The following is a 26,934-nucleotide window of genomic DNA, read 5'->3' on the forward strand; positions in this document are numbered from 1 at the left end:
AATTGGCGGCAATAGGATCAGCCCGAGCCGATTCTGATTCAATCAGAATTGGTCAAATTTTTTTTTTTTGGTACAAGAATTGGTCAAATTGACTTGGACAAATTGGGATCAGGCTTGATTGATTCTGAGTTGAAATCAATTGGTTTAATTGACATGATTTTAATTTTTAGAACCCTATCTGCCCTCGATTTTGTATTAAGGGAAAGTAATTGGAAAGTCACATCGACGATAATTCATTAGGGTGAAGCCTGAAGGCATTGTATTTAGTTTGAATTCGGCAGTTGAGAGCTGGATAGTGTTATGCCAATGTTAGATTTAATTTTCATGGCATGCACGTCTTTACTAGTATAACATTATAATGTGAGAACACTCAATCCACACACCCACGGATTTGACCACCCACCTACTCACCCACAGTGACCTACCAACCTCTCTTTGATATAATATGTGTAGGTTTTTTTTTTTTTTTTTTGCAAGAATATAAGTTGGTTAGAAGTTAGTAATAAGTGTGGCGTAGTGAGATGGATTCTCAACACTTGAAGGATATGATGTCAATTTCAACTAACCGTGCATGGCTTTGGTTTTCTTTTGCCATTTTTCTTGAAATTTTATGGGCCTTATGTTGGCGGGAATCCAATCACGTAGCGGGGATCATATTGGGATTTTTTGAGTTTGAAATTATCGTATAAAAATTAATTACTTGGGAACGAAATTGTTTACCTTATAACCCCAATCGAAGTTCTTCCTCCAAATAATAGTTCTTCCACACTTGAGCAATCATAGGGTTCGAATCCTTTCAACACTTACAATCCACATTCAATTGGAGAAGAGTAATCCACCATTAAAGTCTTAAGGTTTTATAATCCATGGTTTTCTCCTTCACACACACTCACACTCACACTCACACTCACACTCACAAAGGATGGGAGAGGAAAGAGGAGAGAGGAGATTCGAAAAAGCTATAGCTCTCTTTTCCTTGTCCCTTATATGATAAAACCCCTTTTAAGGTTCAATTACTTTGTTTCTAAAGTGAGAAGAAATACAATCTAAAAGGATTGTTATATTTATTACTATGGGTGACAATATAATCAAATTATATTTTATTCACTATCATAAATAAAAATAAAATTAATCATTGAATATATCCAAATATTGTCATGCAATATTAATTTTTTAATTTACATATAAGATCTTTTACTTTTTAAATATCCTATAATGAGCTATAAGACATGTAATTTAATATTGTTTAATCCCAATTTATTGTACATGCATGTTTCATAGATTCTATAAATATAATCGGACGTCGAAAAATATTTCAAATAAAATTTAATAAACAAATTATATTTTATATTAGAAAATAACTTTGTAAATAATTTACAAAAATGATTTTGAAACTAGATTGTTGTCCGATCAAATACAAACATTCTCTCTCCTCTATATTTCTCAATTAAAGAAAGTGGATGCCATGTTGACGATCTCTTTCATTAACAATGTGAGACCACATGTCCAGCGTATCGATATATAGTCCGCTAGACATCACCATTGGTTTATCAAAACACATGATATAACACTGTAACAAATAAGATCAATCAGGCCTAAAGGTCAAGTGACGAGTATGAATCTTGTCCTCATATATTGGTAGTAACACATGCGAGATTCTTACCAAATTCTTCTCTATACACACACTGAATGTATACTTACATTTATGTACGAAATCACATCCCTGATAACATACAATATAACAATCATATGAACAGAATTTTCAATCCTATCCCTAGCCGAGAATAGTTTTGGGTGAAAACCCATGGAACAACTTATAAGCCCAATAAATAAATGTTATACATAAATGAAAATAAATAATTTTATTAATAAACCGAGTTTGAAGAATATACATATCCAACACCTTGTCTATTAATTCTGCATATATTTATATCAATGATGATGAAATTGTTCCAGTTGTAATATGTTAGGCTAATACTTTACCAAAAAAAAAAAGTTGGGCTAACAAAGTTAAATATATGAGAAGTCCCGTTTTGCTTGACTTCTATATCAAAGTCATGTTTTGCTTTCTGGAAATTCTCATATTGTTTAGTTATCATTAAAAAAAATCAATAATTAAACGTTTGAATAAGACAAAAAGATCCCACTAATTGGCTCGTAGAATGCTTCACAAATTATAAAATAGCAGCTAGTAAGAGAATAAGATAGCTTCCCAGCCTCCCACAATAAGGTTTGTTCCTCTCTCCTCTACATATCTTCAATCTTCTCTTGCTTTATTTGATTGTGTGTTAGGGTTTTTGAACCCTTAAAAGAGCATAGAAATTACAGAGATCCTTCATTGTTGTCCTTAACGTGTGCAGTCTTCCTATTGTATAGCTCAAATTGAAGTATTAACGCATTTGTACAAAGAGGTAACCCTAAAGCCCTTCTATTTTTATAATTTTTTTTTTAAGGGAAACATTTTCCATGGGGGAATGTAACCAAAAACATATAGCAAAATGATTAAACCATATTCCCCCGAATGAAAGAGAAAATGACTCTTCTGTGGATGCTTCCTTGTGCACTCGGATTGGCCCCGTGCATGTGCAAGGACCTCACGAACCCCACATGAAACACTTCCCCTTTATTTAATACCATAATGTGTATAAGCATCAAGGGCATTATCAGTACCAATGATTAGATTAGCCTACAATTAACTGAAAGTAGCAATGACTAGCTGGTAGTAGACTCAATTGTGAACCAAAAAATTCCAAACCATAATTGTCCTACCGAGATGACTGTTAATGCCTATATATTCATGTAACTATAAATTGCCTGTTGCTGGTTTTTTCCCACCACACAAGCTCCGGTAGATAAGGTGACTCTGACTTCCATGTTTTTCCTGAAATAATCTTTAGAACCAATATATAGCTACTAATTTTTTTCATTAGTAATCAGATTAGAAACAAATTAAAAATCCAGAAATTTCCATTGACATGCCACAGTTGAAAGCTAGAGGCATCTCTACCTGGGTACTGGCTGAACATAGATAAGACTGCATGCATGCATTCAAGAAAATAGTAGAAATTCCACTAGCTACAAGTAACAGTGTCTACCATATTGATTTCAAGTGCCTTGACATTCTCCATCATACACATAACTAAGAACTGCCCAGTTTGATTTTTCAGTTCATGACCTTGAAATAAACATCAAGCAGAGGCAGCTGCTTCTTCTTGCAACTGCTTCACCTTGGTGATGTAATCATTCATGGCTTCATCCTTCGATTTTCCTGCAAAAAAGAGTGGTTTTTGTGATCCTAGCACAAATTGTTGGAGAAACAAAATTGAACACTCCAGCACATGATATTTGTAGAACAACTCATACCTTCCACTGCCTTCCATGCATCCCACTTTGCCCTCTCCTTCATACTGAACATCCCAGGTCGGCCTACGAAGAGAATGGATGGGTTAAAAACTAAACACACACATGTAGTTTCCTATAGTAGGAAAATGAAGAGTTTACATACTGGTGTTCACTGGTCCAACAGTTGCTTGCTTGAAAAGCCCATAGAGAATCAGCTTGTTCTCATTAGTTGTGCTCTCAGGCAGAGTCTTTGCTTTCTCAGCAGACTCTTCAAACTCTTCCTGCAAAATGCCCAACAAATTCTTAGTGATATTCTGCCATTGGATGTGCTAAAGCAGCACATGTAAACATAAGAGTTTGTTTCCACTGGGTGCAAAGCTCCAAATGCACCAAAACCATGTCAAGATGTTTCATAAAGTTCGTTATAAAGAACTTGATCCAAAAGGGGCTCCAGCATATGCCAAAACAATAACAACTCAAACGTTAATGATGGGATAGCTCTCTCTCCCATTACCAAATATTACTTCCCCCGGAAGGCTTATAATTATTTTATATATATATATTATTTTTTTTTGGATAAACAGGGTTGACATTATTCATTATTATGGATACAAAAAACACCCATTCCTGTACTTCCAAGATAGAAGCTTTAACTCAGTTACATGGTCGCAGTTCATTAAGAAATTGAAGAATAGGATATATTGGGCACAAACAGTCAAACATATGGAATGCAGGATCGGGCATGCAAGCTGGAGGTTTTTGGAAGATTGATATTCCATATGCCTTTAGGATTAAAGGAATAAGACACTATGATTACATTAGAAAGCAGCAATTCCCATCAAAATTCAAAATTGCTGAAGTGAACTTGAATCAATATAAAAAATTAATAAAACTTGCAATCTCAAGAAACCAAATTCAAATAACTGTAGACATGGTTGTGAGACAGAGCAAAATAAGGGTAGGTTTCTAAGTTCCACTCAGTAAGTCGCTGTCTCCAACTGAGTCTTGGGAAAGACGAAAATCAGCAAAGAGCTGAAACTAGATCAGGATGTATCACTCTAGTACTATTTAATAATACAAATTCTCATTGTAAAATAATTTCAAAAAGTGTTATATTGTTTATTCTTTGTATTTATTTCATAATTTGGCATACCGCATAAAGATACAGATCAACTCATAAAATATTCAGGATCTGGGAAGTATCTTTAAATAAAATAAATACAAATAAAAAAAAAAATATGCAGTAACAAGGTTTTAGAGCACTTCAATCAGTCCAATTCAGTGATTTCACACACGTTCTTACAGAAAACCCATAAATGGACTTGGATCTAGAGGAAATACAAAGAGGACAACCTAGCCTTATCCCAATATACTCTTGGTTGACTCATCTAATTACAATAAGTCCAAGGTAATAGTATTTCCAGCCAGTCTGATGCAGAGCCTTTCAATTTCAAGGAAGATATATTTAATTATAAGGAGCCAACTTTGATGCAGAGCCTTTCAATTTCAAGGAAGATATATTTAATTATACAGAGCCAACTTACAACTACAGCGACATATTTCTCTAATCAGTCCAATTGCAATAAAATATTAAAGAAAAATTAATAGAAGATGACATCGAGTTGAGAAGCAGGACACATCACAAAACTAGATAATTTTTAAATCTTTCAGGGCCAGCGAAAAAATCTAGATAATCTACGAAGGGTTAATTCACACCTTTAGCAGAAGATCTGTAAGGGTTAATTCACACCTTTAGTAGAAGATCTGTAATCCCCATTCAGAGAAATAGATGGATAGATAACAGATCTTGGCTAAGAAAATACTAGAATTTTCTGATTTCCCACAAATATCTAATCTTTTACGCATTCTTCAGAAGAAAAAAACAGTAAATTGAAAAATACATGTAAGAAATTGATTCACGAGGAGGGAGGTGGGGAAATGTAAAAACCCTAAGAACAAAAACAGAATCTAGATGGCCAAAAGATCTCTTCATTCACAGATATAAATAAAATAGAAGAAACGGAGGCTTAGATTTCAAATTTCACTCGAGTTTCTTCATGATAGTAATTGCATGCAAAGATTCAAGGGAAAAAATTGCAAAAAACAATAAAAAAAAATTCGGAACTGCAAATTTTTTGCCATTGAAGAATAGAATCGATTATTAGAGAAAGAAATAATGAATAAACCTTCAAACCCATATCTACGCTCGTCTCCTCCAAGCAGCTTCTACCAGAGATCGGATTTTTATTTTATTTTTTGGTAGAAACCAGAGATCCGAAGTTGAGAGTCTTGAGACCCTAAAAATACAATGGATGTACAGAACAGGCTGGTCACCTAGCAGAGAAATTAACGGAACACTCCACGTGGCATTTTTTTTTTTTTTTTTTTTAAAATGAAAACATAAGTGATTAATCCGCATCAATCTTATTCAAATCGATATTGAATTGATATCAATTGATATCAGTAGATATCGATACTCAAACTTATAATTAAATCCTTGGTGGTGATGGATGAGGGCAAATTATCTTCTCTCTCTCTCTCTCTCTCTCTCCACTTGGAATGTATAAACTCAAGAGTTGCAAGACATCCGAATTCATAGAGTGGATAACGACTAATCTATTATTATTATTATTAGATCTACCATTAATCGTGTCCGCTTACACTCGGTGGTATTGATCGAAACCAATTGAAAAAATCTAAATCGAACCAAATCAATCTTTATTGTGTGACCGATAAACCGAACAATCAATAACCAAACGAATAAAACCGAAACAAAATAAATGATTATGAGATTATAGATGGTGAATTGACATAAATTGTTACAAATATATGCTCCATTGATTTCTTTGTTCACTATAAAAACTAGTTGGATGTTAAATAATGATTGGATAATATGGTTCATTTTGTGATTTCAATATTAATTATCTTCTTAGTAGTTGGTTATCTATTGGTTTCAATATTGGTTATCTTTCCCTAACAATGATAAACCATGATTTAATCATAAATTTAAATTGTTTTTTTCGTCAAATCTTGTCACTATAAGTTATGAATGTAAGATTCATTATGGTTCAAGAACAATAATAAACCAATCTAAACCGGTATTAACCCGAAATTGAAAAATCGAAATAAGTCGAAACTAAATCAGACCGAAATCGAAACCGAATGAAAACCAAAGTTCCTTAACATATTGGTTTTGGTCTCTTCTCATTCTTAAACCGAAATCAATTTAACCCAATCAAAACTGAACCGAACCATCCAATTGACACCCCTAGTGGTATGGGATAACAGCTCCACAATCAACGACACAACCTTGATTTCAATGTGTCCAACCACTTTGGTTGCGATAGGAAAGAAAGATCATTTATTAAAGTCCAATGATAAAGATTAATTTCAATGAAGTGCTTCATGTAAATATGTGGATATATGTAAGTAATAAAGTCCAGCCAATAGGTATAAGACTTTAACAAAACAATTATATAAATGAAAATATAATTTCAAGTAGAAAGGAACCCCCCACACATATATGACGGATTCAGATCTTTTTCATAAAGGTCATCGCCCTTAGAGTGCCCATAGAGGCTTATTTGCGTGACACGTGGAGGTATATCCCATGGCAGTCACCTTAGCCTCGTCAGTACCATGAAAGTCGTCGCATTTGGCCCAAAGTTTGTGAAGAAAATGGTGAATGACTAAAACACCACGAACCCAATGTGGTTATAGTGATGCCAATGATTGTATGGAATGGCCAGAGCAAACATAAACCCCGTCATCATGAGGAACTCCATCCAATGATTATATGGAATGGCCAGAGCAAACATAAACCCCGTCATCATGAGGAACCCCATTAATTAGATCCAAAACCTCCCTATGATGTCAATGAATGCCACCGTGAACCAAAACCCAGGAGCAGTACTGCAAAGTGCTATCAGCGTCAGAGCCTTGACTATCATTGCATCAGGAATCTACCCAATATCTGAGAAGACGTCCAAATGAGTTGGAGGGCTCTATCGCCATCCTCTCCACCTTCTATTGTTTCGATTCCAGTTCCATGTCCAGATTCATAATATTTTAGATTTAACGAGATCTGTGAAAACTGCATGAAGATTGATATTTCTTCATTTAGATATTGACTTGATTTAGTTTCCATTGATGCTAAGTCTTCCTGTGGTTAGGTATATGTTTCTTTGCCCATGGAATTTCAGATAACTAGATCATTGAATAAATTGAAAGAATTGGAGAATTTGAAAAACGATTCGATAAAATTGGATTTGATCAATCCAACAGAGGCTCCGAGGATTCCAATTCTACACTCTAGGGTTGGGTAGAAGGTACGAGGAAGAGAAGCTTCGTGGATTTGGTTGATTCCACAAATAGTATAGCGATTCCATTCTACAACAGAGACTTGGGAGATTCTAAGTGAGTCAAGTCGATACAGGGTGTGGGTTTGGGTTGAATGCCTGTGTGGGGTTTTTTTTTTTTAGAAAAATCAGAGCTTCAATTCTTGACCGTTGGATTTTTTTCATCCACATGTCGCGTAGATAGGCCTCCATGGGCACTCTATGGGCGATGGCTTCTATGGAGAGGATCCGGATCCTTCTTTCATCATAAACCAATGTGGGACTAACCTTTGTGAATTGTCTTGGCTCATTCATAGCTCCACAAATGCTAAACACAAAATAGAAAGATAGGGGGAAGCTAAATTTAAAAATATTATTTTGAATATTTTTGAAAAGACTATTTGTGTTTGGAGTGTTGTGTGATATTTTAAGTATCTAGGCTAGACATAAATAAATTAATTTATTTATTATAAAATATTGCTTTAAAACTCAAGGAAATTTTTTATAAGCAGTCATACAATCGATTGTTATATGGTGCGAAATATTGGCTAGTAAAGAAACATCATATATATAAACATAGTATAGTGAAGATTAGTATGTTGAAATGAATGAAGGCAAAACTAGGAAAGGTATAGTATAGAATGCCCATATCTGAGCGAAATTTATGAGTAACTCTGATACATGAAAAACTATGAGAAATGAGTGATTTGATTCAAATTGAAGGATCTAAAAGTGTCAGACATGAAGAGGAAAGACATGCATAACTTAGGCATTGTATTAAGAATGACCTTGAAAGAGTTGATTGGATGGCTGATCCATGTAACTAACATCATTTAGTTGGGATAAAACTGAATTATTGTTATGTAAAGATTAATTTAAGCATTGATGCATCTGAATTATTATTTTATGTAACGAAGCATGGTATTATTCTTTCATGTTTATTTATTTATTTATTTTTTTGGTAAATCATTCATTAATGTTTAATGATTTCTTATGATGTCAATCCATCAATGAGCAAGTGATTGCTGCTTAATCACTTAACTCTTACATCAATGTGAGGGCCAATGAGAATGCACACAATAGACATATAGATGAATGAATTCTTTTTTTAACCCAAAGGGTAGCACAGTCGGTTAGCAACAACTTTGGTACAAACCATAAGCTCATGTCCTCCCGCAAAATCTCATTTGAAACATTTTATTTTTTTTTTTTTTTTTTTTTTTTATTTCATAGCAAACGGAATGGTAATTTCGTGCGGATCGCCCCATTGAAGTCGCACCTTTGAAGAAGACCAACTGATCAACAAAGAGAGAGAACCCGTCTATTGCGTTGAAAACATTTTTGTTTGTCTCGTAACTTCGTAAGCTCTCTGATCGTCTGTGCGAACAAAAGAAATCGGTAATGGAGAAGATGGGTAAGAGGTTCCAAGGGAAGGTGGCGATCGTTACGGCGTCGACAATGGGTATCGGTTATGGTATAGCAGAGCGACTCGGGCTGGAAGGAGCATCTGTCGTCATCTCTTCTCGCAAACAGGTTTCTGGGTTTCCTTCATAGTTCCCCTGAGAGATAGAGATAGATTACTGTAAATTATATAAGCTCGATTGTTTTCTCACAGCAATCTAATATTAACTTCTAATGAGAGGTGAATTTATCTGGGTTGGATTCAATTATTGCAGAAAAACGTGGATGAGGCCGCTGAAAAGCTCAGGGCTCGAGGAATTGAAGTGTTGGGGGTCGTTTGTCATGTATCGAATGAACAGCATAGGAAGCAGCTCATAGATCAAACTATTCAGGTAAGGGAAAACCAGGAAGTGCAATATTTTGTCCGAAAATAGGAAAAACGAAAGAAAACCCGGGTATTCAATTTCTGCTGCAGAAATCCTCAGGTATTACTAAATTTTCATTGTTCCGTTGGTTGCCCCATTCATTCTTTCTCTCCAATTATTTCTGTTGATCTGTTACTATTTTGAGAAAATGTTTGCCAAATGGACTATGTGTTCTTCAGATAAAGAAGGGGGGCGGGGGTGGCTGGGGGTGGGAGTGCATTATTTGGTCATACATTTGAGCTCGATTTTCCATCAAAAGAAGAATGGGATAAGGAGAGAGTCCCATTTCTTGGGTCCGCAGATCCCGAGTCCCCGACTTCTTCCTTGAAGTGGAAAATGTGATTTAGCTCTCGGCTTCAACCCACTATTGTGTCCGGTTGAGTCAACTCCCTGAGTCGTTAGGAGTTTTCAAGACATTAACTATCAACATTTTTCTGAGGAATTAATTATAAAGCATTGCAAAAGATTATAAAGCATAATTGGAGGGGGAGGGGGAGGGGGAGGGGTTGTTGAAATAAAAACAGAAAATCTATTCTATACTTCATCATTTTTGTCCTTGGATGAACAATTGTTATTAAGGGCAGCAATTTTTTATTGGGGGTTTGATGTGGGAGCCAGTATGAAGTTGATAAACTGAGATATATTCATCCGTGGGAAAACAAAGAGAAAAAGTGGGAAAAAAAAATCCTCACTATTCTACTATCCTGTTCTCGAGAGGAACAGATCCAGGCTAGTGCGCTTATGGCATCATCTTTACCAATCAGTGATGCCCAAACTGCTCCTCTGTCATTTGAGTCCATGACATTAAGTCACTTGAGCCCCTTCAAAAAATTAAATACTCTATTCAACTCAGCTTTATCCTATCTAAATGGGGTCAGCCACATGGATATTTTTTTCTCCAATGAGCTCTATTCAAAGCCATACTTGTTATTAGTCCTAAGATATTCATGTCTTTTCTCACCACTTCTCCTAGAATGATTTTAGATCTATCCCAAACTCATTTAGTTCCTTCAGTCTGAATTAAATCACCTCTTTGGATCATTCAAAGGGGGCTTCTGTTGCACATATCAATGCCACCACCTCAAAATGAATTCTTGACTTATCATTCGGAGCTACTCTTAAAATTAGTTCTAATTTCTTAGTCCTTATTTTATCTTTTTTTTAGTTTTACAATTCATTCATTTCATTATCCTCATTTCAGCGACACCAAGTTTGTTTATATGTTGTTTCTTCACTACCCAGCATTTATCTCCATACATCATTGTTGGTTATATAACTGTCCTTTAAAATTTCTTTTGAGTAATGGCTATCTAAACACCCAAGGGCTGGGTTAGGAAACCAACATAAGATCTAGAACCGTAGGTCAAGGCAATAGCCAAGCTAGAGAGATCCTGCAATATGACTAAGGTGATTCAGATATGGCACAAATTCCATCCGAGTGGTCTAGAGCAAATATAGTTTGAGGTCCCAAAGTTTGGAGTTAATCCAATGTTCAGATTTGGAGAAATCAAACTATTACCAAAATAGTAAGTTTCTGAAATTAGAAACTAAAATTTAGTAACTAAACCAAGGAATAGCAAGTGAGAACCATATTAGAAACACAAACAGATTTGGTAACTAAAACATTATTGAAATAGAAAGTGAATCAGAATTAGTAACATGCAGGAAAGATAAAAGTAGAGATGGATAGCAGTGCTGTAACAGCACTCAAGACTAGGTAGTAAACTGCCAACAAAACAGGGAAACAATGGACTGATTGTAGGCTGTATCAACTGTAGAAATCCAGGTCTGAAACTAAGAAGAAACCTCAACAGAAGTTAGTGGATAGAATACTACATAGAAAATCAAAACAGAATGGTAACTGATGTGCAAACAGAAACTGACCTTGAGAGCTCGAAGAGGAGAAGATATAAAAGTAAGGAAGAAGGATATGGACTAGGCCTCTCACACAGAACTCGACCAGCATCGCACCAATCCACTTGGCATCCCACCAGGGTTGCTAATGCATCTCACAAGAGCACTCTGCATTTCTCAGATAGTAAGGAAACGAAATGCTAGGGTTTTTTCAAAATCGTTTTGGGGGGGGGGGGGAATTCTTGGCCCTTGTCCTTTATTTACTGCTTTAAGAAAATAAACAAAAGATGTATGAAGCCCCATGCATGGGCTAGGGTATTCCTTACAATCTAAGCTTCTTCAAAGTAAAAACCATCTAGAAACTTTAACGTTAAAGAAACTAACACCTAATTCCGTATAGAAATCAAATCTCTCTTATATGGGCTTATAGAATTGGCCCTTTACAATAGAATACCAAAAAGTACTAAGCCCATGTCCCACATAACCCATTGGGAACTTATAAATCTAACTTGAATCAATATAGAACTGTAGGTTCAGGTTGTCCCAGAAAACTGAACCAAACCCAAAAGAACAGGCTATTTTTCTCTTCTTGCTGAAATTCTGCGTCTCAGTGACAAATGTTCAAACAAGTAGCTTGTAGAGATAATGAGCCTGTTAATCCCTCAATTCCAGGCGCATTGAGATCCAAATCCAAACATAGTTAATAATCTATAAACGGTCCCGTCTTGTTTAACCAACTTATGAAGGGTGTACCACTTTCTGACTTATTGGGTTGGGTCTTGAAGATCAAGATTTTAGGGTTATGGCTCTGCTGTATCCAGTCAACAGAAAAATGGCGGCAATGGAAGGGCTGCTATGAGTTGGTGGTAGACAGCTGGTGGTAACTTAGAGTTGAACACAAGAAGGGTGAGGGAGGACAAGACTAAGGATATATGCCCTTCTTTTGCCAATAGGTAAAAAATTGCATAAGATGATTCATGTAGTAAGCATGGTTTAAGATCTCGGTGAGATCTTGCTAATATCTCGTTTTTTTCAAAAAGGCGAGACGAGATGCATGGCGAGGTATAAATTGTACAAAAACACAACCGAGATCTTGCCAAATCTTGCTAAATCTTGCCTCTGTCTTGCCTCTCTCTTTACTTTTTTGAAGAAAAAACACTAAAGAGCAAGGATTTGGGCACTTTTGTTTGAGGATCTCCATTCCTACACTCATTGGAGCTTAAAGAGTAGGGAATATTACCTCCTCATCCACATTTGGAGGTACTTTTCTTCTCGAGAAACATTTTAGATAAAAGAAATCTTTTCAAACCCATTTTTCATGGAAACATTATCAATACTTGTTATGATGCATATAACATTGATTCATGGAGGGAAATATATATATTTTTTTGGTTTAAATAAATGATCCTATAACACTGACCCTATGTTGTTATGTGGCTTATCTTATATCATTTCAAATTTTCAATGTATGTGAATGTGACTCATCAGTCACCAAGGTTAATTGTTAAACAATTAAGTAATTATCTATAATGTCTTTAAATTCTTATGATTATGTTGTCAGGTGTTGATTGTGGAATAGAGCATACTAGCCTAGGGTCCAAAGAGTCGGAGACTACTTACATAGGGTACGAAGTCAAAATACCATTTTAGGTTTGATTTTAAAAAAACTGATATTTCCATTGTGTTTAGAAGGCCTAAAATAGGGTAAATACCAAGTTTCAGGGGCTACAAAGACCATATGGCCACCGAGACCAACACCAAGTCGAGCGGGGAATAAATACATGTCTCGGCGAGATCTCTCTGTTTTAGATCAGCAAGATGGGGGGCGAGAGCGAGATCTTAAACCTTAGTAGTAAGATCTGATGAGTTATGATTAACTAAGTGACATGACAAACTCAATTGAATCATATCACTATTTAAACTATTGGGATCATGTGGACTTGATTTTCCTTGTCCTAAATTGACTCAACCAGTTAAAATCAGTTTTTCCACCTATGCTTCTAAGATATAAACAAGCTTCAAATTCATCGTGCTTGTTGATTTTGTTGTTTTATAGTTGTCCTTGTTGGCAACTCGGCCACTGGCGGTGATGATGTGCCAGTTTGGGTGACATGGCCAAAAGTGATGACATGGCAGCATTCAGTGTCACCATGAGATAACATAGCCACATATGTGCATGGAGTGGTTTGATTCATCTATAATAGGTGGTGTGGGTTTTGGGTCAAAACTAGCAAAATTGGCTATTTACGCTCGGGGGAATTTTCGGCAGAGAAAATGAATTTTTGGAAGACCGTTTTTTCATGAAAAAGATAGATTGTAATTTATCTAGTTAGTGCCTCTGATTTCGTTGCGTTCCGATACAGTATAAAGAAGTTACGGCATTTGTGATAGTCGAGGGAGTTTCGGCATTGAAGATGAATTTTTTGGAAGAAGTTTTCTCCATGTAATGATACGACAAAAATACGATCTTACCAACGGTTCTGATTTCATCGCTTTCCTATTTCGTATGAGGAAGATGTGTCATTGGAACGGTAAAGGGGCATTTTGGTCTTTTTAAATGGCTAAGTCAGATGATTGGGTTTTCTGGAAAGTTGTAGAGCGTCTAGTCGTGGTTCCAACGCACTTCGTTTCGTATTGATTGGAAATCGTATGAAAAAGTTACATTTGTTTCCGTGAAGCCGGTTGAAAATCCAAACCGGAAAATCACCAATTGCTCTTGTGTTGGGTGGATTTTCCAGATTTAATTTTGAAATTTCAGGGATTTTTGTGTAATTTCAAGGTTTTAAAGGTCTGAGTTGATAAGAGGTTTCTGGCATTGAAATCGATGGGAGCAGGGGCTTAACTGCTATTTAAAAGAATCAAAGAGATCCTTAATGAACGGCTCAGATTGAACCACATAGGCTTGATTCCCATCTGAGAGTGCTCACAATTTGGCGTTGGATCAGACGCTTAATATGCTTGTCCGAGGTTTTCCATTGGTCGAATTTATCAAGAACCATATACTGGCGCTGCATAGGATTAAGATGCGCTACGGTGTTACGCACATGCAAAAAGTGGCATGGATAGATGCTATTTGCTATGATCTCAAACTAGATCTGAAGATCTCAATCCAAAGGCTGGAAGCCGCCTTTACTTTATGAGACGTAGCCGACAATCCTCCGCGCTGATTGAACCAATGGGATTTCGACAACAATTCTGATTGTTGACACAAGCATTGATACCCTCCGATACACACTGATACGATACACACCGATACGATATATGGAATTTTTAAAATCCTTTCGTATCGATATATATTCTACGATACATACCGATATACACCAATACACTATCGATACGTATTGATACTCTATGGAAAATATAAAATCGAGGTGAAATATACGTTTCGGTATGTATCGGTACGTATCGGTGAGTATTTGTATGTATCGATCGGTACGTATCGATGAGTATTAGTAAGTATTAGTGAGTATCGGTATGTATCGATCGGTACGTATCGATGAGTATCAGTACGTATCGGTACATATCGGTGAGTATCAGTATGTACCGATATAGTGCGCTACGGTCATATAATGACCAAGATGGGTATTTTTTCAGAAAACACGATTTTTTGAAGTGTTTTTGTTCCAAAATTACTGCCAGCCATATTTCTCTCTAACTAAAGTGGAAATCAAGGTTGTGAACAAGGATTTTACATTTATGGGACAACTACAAACCTTGAATTCTTAGTGCGATACCCTTAATTTAGTATTTATGCATAATACATGTTATCAATAGCTTTTTTTAATAATTTTTTTATGCAAAAGTGTTTAAAAAGGTGTTTCATATCCATTTATGTGCGTATTTTTAGCATATCTTAGCGTATCTCCAATACGATACGATACTCTCCGATACATATCTTAATTTTGGTCGACCGATACGGCTACCGATACCGATACTTTAATCCTTGGTCATAGTATCCTAGATCTACGGTTTCTATTTACTATATGTTATTTAAATCGGACGGCTCATATTAAGAGATTCCTTTTGATGAGATCTATGGCTAGATCTGCACCTCTGTTGCGCACACAGCCGGTGTAGCCTACGCCAACCACCGAAGATTCTATTTCAGGCTATCTTATTGCTCCAACTTAAAATGGCCATATCTCCCTCATCTCAACTCCGAATTGGGTGAACCAAATTGCAGATTCTTCACCACTCCAAGCTCTACATGCCTAAGGGAAGAAAATGAAGAGGAGAGTTGCAGAGGTGGCCGAATATTTGAGTTGAAGCTCAAAGAAGGCTTAGACTTTGAATGCAAAACCTATAATCTCTTGTACTTGATCTATTGCCTCTATTAGAGACTTGGGAAGCTGCTGGAAGCCAAGGCAGCAAGCTTCATTGGTGGTAGCCAAGAAAAGGGAAGAGAAAAGAGGAGGAAGAAGAAAGGGAAAAGAGAGAAGAAGCCCATTCATACTTGTGTGAGCCATTGTTGAGCCATTAGAGCTCTAACAAAGGAAGAGAGGAAGTAGAAAGGAAGAAGAGAGAAGAGGAGAAGTGGTGTGGCTTGATGAAGCTACGGTGAGCTTCCACAAAGGAGGAAAGAAAAAGAAAAGAAAAGAAAGGAAAAAGAAAGGAAAGGAAAGGAAAGAAGGAAGGAAAACAAAAGAAAAGAAAGAGAGGAAAAGAAGAGGGAGAATATCTGTATCACACACTCATTGCCAGAGTGTTTCAAACACAGACTGATTCGGGTTCCACAGTGCAATTGAAGATTCCAATTTCTTCATCAACTTAAGGGAGATTGAAGATTCCAGTGGACCATCAGAGTTCTCGGTCCCATCTTCGGAAACCAGTGATTAGAGACAGTCCAAGGTTGTAAGTTATTCTACACTCATTGACTTACGCTTTTGATTTACTGTATTTCCATTGTATGCTTAGCTAGGTTATATTGCCATAGACCTATGCTGTGTGATATCATTATAGGGCATTGTTATAAGCCCAACCTTATCTATGTAATTGGTATTCAGTGGGTGCTGGACATAGGGACAGTGTGTTCATTGGTAGTTACCACTACCTAAACATATCTGCCATGGGCGTGGCTTCTCAGATTATTCTGGGAAAATTGGGGTGAAGACCTAGCCTTTGTAAGTCAAGGGTGGAAATTGGGAACGTGTTCCCTTGGCTATGGGTGCAGTCATAATTAGAATTTGAGTAAATGCTGAGCCTGACAGTGGGCATTACTCCGTACATGTAGGCAACTGGCCGAAGCACGTATTTCTTGTGTTGTGATTGTGCATGCTAGTATTGTATTGTGGATTGGAGTGTATGCCTACAGGATGGGTGTGTATATCTGGTAGACTTGACCACTTGGTGGTGCAGTGTGGATGTATATACGACTATATGTATGTGACAGTGATTGCCGTGTGGGGTTTGTGAGTCAGCTCTCGGCAGCAATATAGGTTATGTGTGTAAGCTTCGTGTAGCAGTGAGAGTTATCAATAGTTCACATGGTAGCTCTGGGCAGCATCAGTAGACTGTGACTGAGAGTGAGCCACATCAGCTGGTGACCTGGTAAAGAACCAGCTGAGGGAAAGTTTTTGGACACACTGATTCACCCCCCCTCTCAGTGTCAGCTGGGACCTAACAGATTTGACTTCATCTTCTTATAATAAATGTATATTAGAATGATCCTGATTGAATGGATTAAAGCTTCAATTAGGTGCCTACAAATGGTTTTCATTGATTACAGGTTCTTATTGCTGCAGATAAACCACATAAGTGGGCTTATTATAGTGGAAATAGGCCTTGGGTTGGATAGCATATGTGTTGGATATGAAGGATTTTCATTGAAATGGGCCATTTTAATGGCCCTATAATATTTGTAGGAGCTAGAAAGAGATTGGTCAAGGAGGATAGGTTATTCCAGATTTGTGGAGTTATTTTAGTCATTTTAGTGCTAAAAGTTAGCTAAGTCAAGTCCTAGAATTATTAGAAATTTGAGTCAATATTTCATTCCATGTCTATGTTCTGTTCTTTAGAGTGCTAGTTTGAGTAGGAATGTCAAATACTAGTCTGTTTTGGGTTTTCCAAGTAGTAGGTTGAATTCCAAATCAGTTGGACTCTTAGAGAGTCAGCTTTTGAATTCTATATATAGATGTAGTGGCCTATGGCCTCACACACAAAATTATGAGTTATATTTTTTAAGTTTACTTCAAGATTTGGCTGTGTGGATTCATGGTATGCTTGGAAGGATTTCCAGCAGCGCTAAGGTAGAATCCTTAGTGGAAGAGTGGATTCTCTTCATTGGTTTGGTGGAATTCTGCCCTATTCTATATATTCTATCTTCTAGTTCTTATTAGCTCATCCTTCAGATCAGTTCTCTGCTATTTCATGAAATCGTCAACATCCCTGTTTTCTACCTTTTTCCAGCTTGTTTTCTGATATCTCAATTGTTGAGTTTCTAAGGGTATTTTGGTCTTATTGTTCTTTTAGTTCTTTTATGTTAGGTTGCGCAGGGTGCAGGGGTATTTTAGTACTGTGGTATCGTTTCATTATATTATATATATAGAGGGGGAGGCGCCTGCGTCTAGGTAATTCACTCTAGCCACAGGCAGCCTCCCATGGTTTGGCTGTTCTCTCTTTTCTTCTCCCTTCTTACTTCTTTTCTCATCTTTCCTCTTCCTTGGTTTGTTGGAGGATTCTGGTTTTCGAACATCAATATTGATCAGAATTGCTTCAAATATGAAACATAAGCTTCTGGTGATCTGATCTCTTGATTTCTGATTTATTCTGCGGAGTTTTATTAGCTAGACTATCAGTTTTAGTTCTGTTGCTCTGTTTTCTTAGATGCACTAGGACTCCTTCGCATAGTTCTATTCTGTAATCCAATTTCTGTCAAACTTTGCAGATCTATTCCTCTACTAAGATAGACCACTCAACCAGGGTATTAGGCTAATCTGAACCTCTGTCTTCAGTCAGATTTCTCCCTAAACTGCCCTATTCTCTGTTTTGGTGATCCTGGTTCTGCTAGTCAGTTCTTTATTCCTTAGGACTGTACTTGCATTTCTTATAGTGCATAATCACATCTCTCTCTTTCCCTGCCCCACTCCCACTTTTAATCTTCAATTACTTCAACAGACACCAGCTATCATGATTCTGCTGAAACCAACCCTAAATGAATCCGTTAAGTGCATTTGTAGTTTTTATCACTATTGAATAAAGAGATCTGAGTTTCCCATTGTCTTTTTATTCTGTTGTTGGTAATCCTTGCTGTAACTTACTCTTTGTGTCTGTTTCTCTGTAAAACAAATACTTCTAGATGCATTTTATGGTGAGAGCCAGAGTTTATTCAGTTGTTGGTAGTCCTTGCTGTATTTTTGACTCTGTGTCTCTGTAAAAACAGTACATCTAGATGCATTTTATGGCGATCCCACTTCTCCCGGTACCTTTCACCTGGATATATGCAGACATCACTCTGGTCACCATATAGACTTTGACTATAGTAGCATGAATCTCAAGCAAGAAAGTCATACAACATCATGACATATTATTTGGGGGATGGATCTAGCAAAAGCAACTATAACTGCCAGTCTGCAATTTGGCGAGCTCCCAAATTCATTGGACATGATCTCCATGTCATCATCTAATTGGTTCAATTTTAGCCAATCTGATTTCACATCATAATAATTCTCTGAATTTATTTTATTTTATTTTATTTTTTTGAAAAATGTCTCTCTCTTTTTGACTGTTTAAGGAACAGAGCCGTTGAAAAAAAAAAAAAACCTATTCATCATGAATAGTGGTGATATTGAAGTGGGTTTACTTCAAAGGAAAATTTAATATCATTTCTGTTTCTTCTCATTTTATTCTTCTCTGCAGGTGTAATTGGTTCTAGTCATTGTGTATGTTTCTGAATCTATTTGTGTTTGCTTCTCTGTGTGCATGAATTTGATTGCAAAATTTATTAAACTAATAAACTAATATGTCATGTGATGATAGGATTACTATTACTATTACTATTTTTGGCTTTATTAGCTTTTGCTTAGTGATCTAAGTTCATTGCAGAAATATGGGAGAATCGATGTAGTTGTATCCAATGCTGCTGCAAATCCCTCTGTTGATGCTATCTTGGAAACTAAAGAATCTGCCCTCGATAAGCTATGGGAGATCAATGTCAAGGCTGCTATACTTATCCTAAAGGTGATCCACATTTGAGAAAATTCAAGGTTCCTGTCAGGCAAACTGTAACCATTGTACAAATATCCATTGGAGCATGCATTGCATATTAACACATTCAGAATCCACCGTTCAATGGTTCCCATCTAAAATTCTGCTAACCAGACATAAACAACCTGACAAATTTTTTGGGGGGGTGTGTAATTGGAAGTTCTATTAACCTAAGAAATCACCAAGGCCTTCTTGGTGGGTCTGCATCCTCTCATTCAAGAAAAGAGACAAAACTATGAGACTCAGACTCGATCAAATGTGGCCTGGCCATCACCCTTGCCTCCGCTGACAGGCACAGCCACCAAATGTTATTACAGTGCTTAGATTCAGCTACTTTAGCATGGGAGTGCGCCCACTTCATTTCTCTTGCATCAAGTCGCAGAAATAATGGAGGGGAATGAGAGTGTTTCCTGGATATCCTCCATAGTCCATGGTGGGCCAAATATGTTGTACTGTTGTTTCTTTTTTTTCTTGACTATTCCATTATGATCTCTAACCCTCACCACCCCCCCCCCACACACACACAAAATCCATTGTGACGGAATTAGAACCATATTTCAGAAGGCTAGACTTACTAATGAAGACACATCCTTGAAACTCCTTTGGCTTCTGCTGGAAGAGCGCTACATCGCCATCTGGCCTTCCCCTAATTGTACTGATAACATAGATATATTACTCAGGTTTCCCCTTGTAATAGTCTGCATGGATATATTGTTTTTTAACAAGAAACAGACGGCTCGAGGAATTGGTCATGTCTGTATCATCTGATCTTCCTATGCCACATTTTCAGTAGCTTAGCCTTTCACATAATTTTTTATTCTGAGATTCTAGATTCCAAAACAACTACTTATGGTTTGTTGCCTACTTCATTGTCATTACAGGATGCTGCACCTCATATGCAAAAGGGATCATCAGTTGTTCTTATTTCTTCTATTGCTGGCTATCAACCGCAGGGATCAATGGCCATGTATGGGGTGACCAAAACGGCTCTTCTTGGGCTTACCAAGGTAGTCTACATGGTTATATGCCTTCGCTTTTAGTATTTGAACAGATTCAGGATATCTACTTGCTGCATCTCATTCTGTTTTCTTAAGCCTATACTATGTCTGAAGGATCTTAGGATTTTCTTTAGGACAATGCAAACTATGAGGCAATGGATTGTGCACTTTTCCTGGACTCTCATAAAGCACAATATCAACCTGAAAAGACATTGACAAAAACATTTTGTGCAGTTAAGAATGTATTGCAGCTGTGCTTTTCTATCATCTGTCTATGATATTGACATTCTTTCATTTCTAGGCTCTTGCATCTGAGATGGCCCCAAATACTCGAGTCAATTGTGTTGCTCCTGGATTTGTACCTACACATTTTGCTAGTTATATCACTAGTAACAAAGCTATTGTAAGTGTATTTTTATCCTAAAGTTGTTCTTCTTTCTTCCAGTTGGGTTTGCTTGGATCTGGACAAAAATCATGCTTAATGCAATCTGTTTTGCAGTGTCAGAATTCTCCACTGTTGTAGTGAAGATTTGGACACTGTGTACTCATTCTGGATTAGTCATATATACTTGAATGTGGTAGCAACCACCATCATTCCACTGTGCATGCTTATAATTGTCTTGTTTCTTATAGCTATTATAGAGCTTTGAAATACAAGGGTGATGTTCGATGATTAAGTGATTCTGCTGAGCATTAAAGAAACTCCGCAAGATCCACAATGAACCAAAGCAATAAAAAGAGAAGAGAAAAGTAATTTGAGAAGTGTCTTCTTTCCTTCCCCCACCACCCTGTAAAAAAAATAATATATAAATAATAATGATAATAAAAAATTTATATACAGGGATTCTCTAGATTAGAAATCTTCAAATTTCATAGATTTTTTGTATTTATAGATACATGATTGTACTTTGTAGCCAAATAGAGTTTTTGATGTGTCTGCCAGTCATAAATTTAAGAATTCATATTGTGGCTCCGTTTGATTTTATTCCATACATTGAAAATATTGTTGGTAACTTTAATTGTATGCAATTGGATACAACCATCAACTACCTAAATATCTGTTAATAACCACGATTTGTATTACCTCTCATTTTTATGGACCATAACAAGGTTACTTCTTATTTCTTTCACTTTCCGCAACATTAGTTGAACAAGACCTTTTTACTTCATATATATTACTTTTGAATCCACAACAGTTGACAGGGTTTACTAGGTGTATTATCATAATTATAATATAAACTTCATTTTTTAGACTGCACAAGTACTATTGTTAACTGCACATGGTTCTTGGTTATTGTTTTTACATGCCAACAAGATTTTACCTTTTTTTTTTTTTTTTGTTGGGGGGTTTCTTTTAGGTAGATTTTCTCTCATACTTCTAATTCTCTCTGTAGTGCAATCCCTTGTGCTTTACTTGTATTAGATATTGAATGGTGTGGGGTTTTGCTGCAGAGGGGTGCCATCGAGGAGAGGACGTTACTTAACAGGCTTGGTACCACTGAAGACATGGCTGCAGCTACAGCTTTCTTGGCATCTGATGATGCTTCTTACATAACAGGAGAAACTTTAGTGGTAGCTGGGGGAACTCCTTCAAGACTCTGACTTTTCACTTGTCCGTCCTTCGTTTTTTTTCCCTCCTAAATTCTTACAATGCACTTAAGCTTCTGTTAGTAGCCTGTCCTTACAAGAGATTTATGCCATGCACTACCTCAGCTCAATAAATTTTCAGGGATATTATTGTTTGTAATTTTGGTTCTTATCCTTCCTTCATTGCCATAAGGTTGGCTTTGGTCACCAACTATGCAAATCCAGAACTGCATTGTAAGTTTGACTGCAGTAATGCAAATCAAACATGTGCTTTAAAAATTTTTAGGGAAATGGCATTGGAGTGAATATTCTAGTGTAGAAATAAAGCATTGATATTCTATTAATGAACATTGGCACTGGCAAATGGCAATACAAAATCACAATTACAGTACTCCCTTCTTTGATAGACCTGACGAAGAATATTCTCCTGCTTTATTACGGAAACATTCACACCAGCAAGGAAGCATAGATACCCAGAAAGGGAGCTAAAAATAAATTCTAGAAAAGCAATTTGATGGTTCATATATTTGTTTTGATTTTCTGAAGTGTTGCCAAGAACCTGCAACCTGCAATTGTAAGAGAAAGAACCCCCATGAATTGTGACCTCAATGCAGAGCTATTGATAATTTTCCCTTCTTTGAGAAGCATGATGTGATACATATATCGCTTCACCCACTGTGAAAGAGGCCATGGCCATCAGAACCATTGGATTGCATTGAGGAGAAATCATTTCAATTTCATAAATAGGGGTGGCAATGTACGATGACATAAGACTCCAATCATGGGGTCACATCACCAGTGGATAACAAATTTTTCCTTCTCTATGGGTGAAAGGAAAACTTACTTCCATATCTTTTGCAAATATATGTCTCTCTCTTTCTCCCTTCTGAGTGACTTGGTATTTTCTTGCTCACCTTTTTGGATATTCCTTTTCCTTTTGGGGGAAGGTTTTCCTTCATCCCACAAATCTACCATTTTCATTACTCTCCTTAAAAGTTGAAGATCCAAAATGCCCATCACTGTTCCTAGACACCCATTGTCTTTCAACTATGCTTAAGGAAAATCCGTCCTTGCTCACCGACTGTGCTACCCCCTTGGGTTTAATCGTAACACCTTATTGTTGCCATGCAAGGGATGCACAAAAATTATCTGTTTTCTTTTTTACCATCTGTTCAATTTTTATCGGACAATCAACTCGTACTCGTAAAGACGTTGGCTCACTTTAAGCATGGGTGATCGATTCTCTAGTCATTTTCTACCAAAAAATAATCAATTCTCTAGTCATTCTCTGGTCTTCATGTATTCATTTTTTTTCCTTTATAACTAACCCTTGAATCCTTGATGATACAAGGTAAGCTTGATTTGGTACAATATCCAATATAGCCCATGATTTTTGGATTACAATACAATGTTTTAGGATAAGTCTCCATATCGGGCTACTCATTTCCGATATGGGATCTTTAATTCCATCTTCCGTGTGGAACCCTAACATGTGAATCTTTGTATCTCATTAATATTTGCTGTAGAGTTAACAAGAAGTATGGATGAATCATTGCAGGATCCAAAAAAAACAGAAGGGAATTTGGTTGATTGAATATTGGGCCGGCTTCATTTGGGGTATTATGACACCGCTTGAATACTAGTGGATCAATACCAGCTCGGTCTACATTTGAGATCGATCTTGATTGATATCAATCCGATCCTTATGAGTTCATCGATACCAATCTGAGATTACAAACCATGATCGAGAGCATAGTTATTAAGTATGCGTATTATATTCGTACCCGAACGTTTAATTCAATAACATAGTATTTGCCGAACAAATATGAAAAATCGGTACAATATGCGACTTTTATACACCTCCATATTATACACGAATTATACGCTTTTAAATCGTCCAACCCAATGATACCTTTAGTTAAAAATAAAAAACAATGATTTCTCTCTCTCTCTCGTTTTCTCTCTTTTCTCTTTTCTCTTTTCTCTTTTCTTATTTTACAATTTCTAACAACCATAAAGTTTGAATCTGGCTAGGAAACCCCTGGATGATTCCTATTTCAACTCACCAGCTCTTGTTTGTAAGTCAAAGTGGCCTTTTGAAAGTGGTGTGGACCCAAACTGAAACACTCAAAAGACAATAAACAAATGAACCAAGTTTTAGCCCCCCTCTCTCTCTCCTCCCTCCCTCTCTCTCTCTCTCTCTGGGTAGCTACTCTTGGACGGCAGTGATGTCGCTGAGGACGACCACGGCCACTTCTTACTTGATTGCTGAGTGGGCTACCAGGGCTGTGGTTGTCTTGCCTTGGAGAAGTTGTGGATTGGATGGTTGCTGTTCGATCATCTGAGGGTTCACACCAAAATTTAGAATAAATTTGGTGTGGTTTATGATCGGGAATTGATTAAATGCATATTGGTTTGAATGTAGAAAAAAGGTTTGATCCCTATTACATGGAAAGGGATTTGGGTGTTAAGTGTAATTTTCATCTTGTGAAAATCATCTGCAACCATCCCCTTGGAACATGTCCCGAATGCTCTCAACTATCGAATACTCACTTCACTTCACCACTCACTATAGACAATTTGCACCCGATTTAATTGATATTCTCATACTTCCTTCCAAAGGATCACTTTCGTTTCACTGATTTTTACCCACCTCAGTTAGGTATCATATAAGGTAAAACAGACCGATAGAAACAAGTCAGACGCGCCACTCAGAATCCTAGATTTTACATACAAGTGAGCCTCACACATTCCTTTTTAAAAAAGTGCTGCTCACACATCCCATTAGAAGGAAAAAAAAAAAAAGAGCTTCTCACACAAGATTTTAAAAACCCATAATTGGAGATAAGATCCCTTCCCAGTCTCCATCGATCCTGATTCGAATTGGATTGATACACTTTTTAAAAATTAGAATAGGATTGGTTGAATAAATCATGATCGATCTTGATTTTGTGCATTCTAGAATAACAGATTTTAGGGTTTTTAGACAAGATCATTGAGTTTCAGATCTAAAAGGCTGATTCTAAGATTTTTAAGCTTGATTCTAGATAAGTCCATGATCAGTTTCAAAATAGACATTCCAAAATAGATTACAGGAATCAGGGTTAACCAATTTTAATTTGAAACAATCAATTCCATAGATTCCAATCCAATTTCTAGAACCATGCCCTCACCACCTTTTAATTAGTCCAAATTCCAAACCCTTGGACCAATTCAAGGTCCAAACCCTTTGAATATATAATGATATGAATTCCAAATTCAATTCAAAAAGTAAAATGCAATTAAAAGTCCTCGTACTCTCCTCTTAGTCTTAGTCACAGCTTCTTACTAATTTCCTATATAAAGCTACATCTGACCAATACTACAAGGAGAAGAGACCATGGACCCATTCTAAGCCCTTAAAAACACAGAATCATCCAAAAGTAGAATCAAATGGCCCATGGTGTGATGGTGGTATCTATGTTCTCTTCTCCCTATTGGAAGAATGGATAAAGTTGATAATATACCAAGACCACATAACCCCACCACCATTAACAAAGAACCCAACTTGTTAATTGAAGAGAGAGAGAGAAAAGTATGGGAGTACTTAGAAGGTGACAACATGATCTAATTATTGAGTTAATAGTGGGTCTCCTTTTAATTCTTTATATTATATAAAGGGAATTTGAAAGATAGGAAATAAATACTAACCAAAAGGGTTCAAGAGCAAGTGCAAGCCACGTTTTTATTTTAGGAAACCAAAAATGGGGTGGGGGACTAAGGGAGTTAAAGGCAAAAATATCTAATTTAATTAAGTGTTTTCCCGAGACTTGAGCCCTTTATTAATAACTGATTTTCTTGAATGGGGAAAGCTAGGGACTACCCAAACACCAAGGTCATTTGTGTTGGGAAGGTACTAACCACCATGCCCAAATCCATGAAAATGAAGCCCATGTTCTAAAATAAATAAATAGTAAACACATTAACAGGTACCACCCTCACTATTCTCTCTTTTTCCTCACATGAAATTATATGAAATTATCTCATCTTTCTCTTACTATATGTCTTTTATATTTATCCATTTATTGGTGTGCTTATTAGAATCCTCTTTTCATAATTAATATAGAGACCGAGATCACTATTACATAACTGGGTGGTCCCTACATCATTGTGAGGGCCCATGGGAATGTGCAGAAACACCCAATAAAAATGAGATTTTTCATTTCACAAGGGATAGGATTGCCATTTCACCCTTCTTCATTGATGTTTATCAATAATAAGACATAGTCTTTGCCAACTCTGATCCAATCGAAATTGACCGGAATCAATCTGAACCCTAAAAGTTCAACACAAATTGGCTGGAACTGAATCAAATTCAGCAAATCATTCTATTTCAAAATTGACAATCTAGTTCCAATTTCTCGATCCATGCTTCTGTTTTATTTCTTTAAAAATCATGGCACAAACAAGCTGACTCTTTGATCAACCCAACCCAATTCAACATTTTCCCAACTAAATAGAATCGCCACCATGGATCTTTTTTCTCCAATAAATCCTATTCAAAATCATAATTATATTAATCATAAGTTATACATATCTATATTCACTTCTCCTAGAGTTATCTTAGGCTTACCCCTAGCTCTTTTAGGTCAAAAGCCAGCTTGGATCAATTACTAAAACGAAAAAGAAATTCTCAAGAGGTAATTTTACACATCCACCATCATTTAAGTTGGTGTGGAGTTGTAATGGTAATTCATGAGATGGGTTCATAGGCAAAAAATTGCCTAGATATCAAAATTCAACTTTTAT

The 26,934-nt window shown here is 36.5% G+C and overlaps 2 protein-coding genes across 3 annotated transcripts; one reads left to right on the forward strand and one right to left on the reverse strand.

Annotated features, from left to right (window-relative positions):
- Nucleotides 1–3,047: 3,047 nt before the first annotated feature.
- LOC122091914 (acyl-CoA-binding protein) lies at nt 3,048–5,683 on the reverse strand. The gene is made up of 4 exons (XM_042662196.1): nt 5,529–5,683; nt 3,506–3,623; nt 3,364–3,426; nt 3,048–3,268 (listed from the first exon to the last, which is right to left on the reverse strand). The coding sequence occupies exons 1-4, from the start codon at nt 5,538–5,540 to the stop codon at nt 3,189–3,191; spliced, it is 273 nt and encodes a 90-aa protein (XP_042518130.1). The 5' UTR covers nt 5,541–5,683; the 3' UTR covers nt 3,048–3,188.
- A 3,190-nt stretch (nt 5,684–8,873) lies between these two features.
- Nucleotides 8,874–22,523, forward strand: LOC122084573 (tropinone reductase-like 3). Of its 2 annotated transcripts, none has more exons than XM_042652929.1 (6): nt 8,874–9,212; nt 9,356–9,472; nt 19,400–19,534; nt 20,443–20,571; nt 20,861–20,962; nt 22,012–22,523. In XM_042652929.1, exons 1-6 carry the CDS (start codon nt 9,081–9,083, stop codon nt 22,159–22,161), a joined length of 765 nt encoding a protein of 254 aa, XP_042508863.1. In that variant the 5' UTR covers nt 8,874–9,080; the 3' UTR covers nt 22,162–22,523. The 2 variants fall into 2 exon arrangements, with proteins under 2 accessions (XP_042508863.1, XP_042508870.1); XM_042652936.1 differs by having other exon boundaries at nt 8,878–9,212; nt 20,443–20,568.
- Nucleotides 22,524–26,934: the final 4,411 nt, after the last annotated feature.

This window comes from Macadamia integrifolia, chromosome 1, assembly GCF_013358625.1.
Source record: "Macadamia integrifolia cultivar HAES 741 chromosome 1, SCU_Mint_v3, whole genome shotgun sequence".
NCBI classification, from domain to species: domain Eukaryota; kingdom Viridiplantae; phylum Streptophyta; class Magnoliopsida; order Proteales; family Proteaceae; genus Macadamia; species Macadamia integrifolia.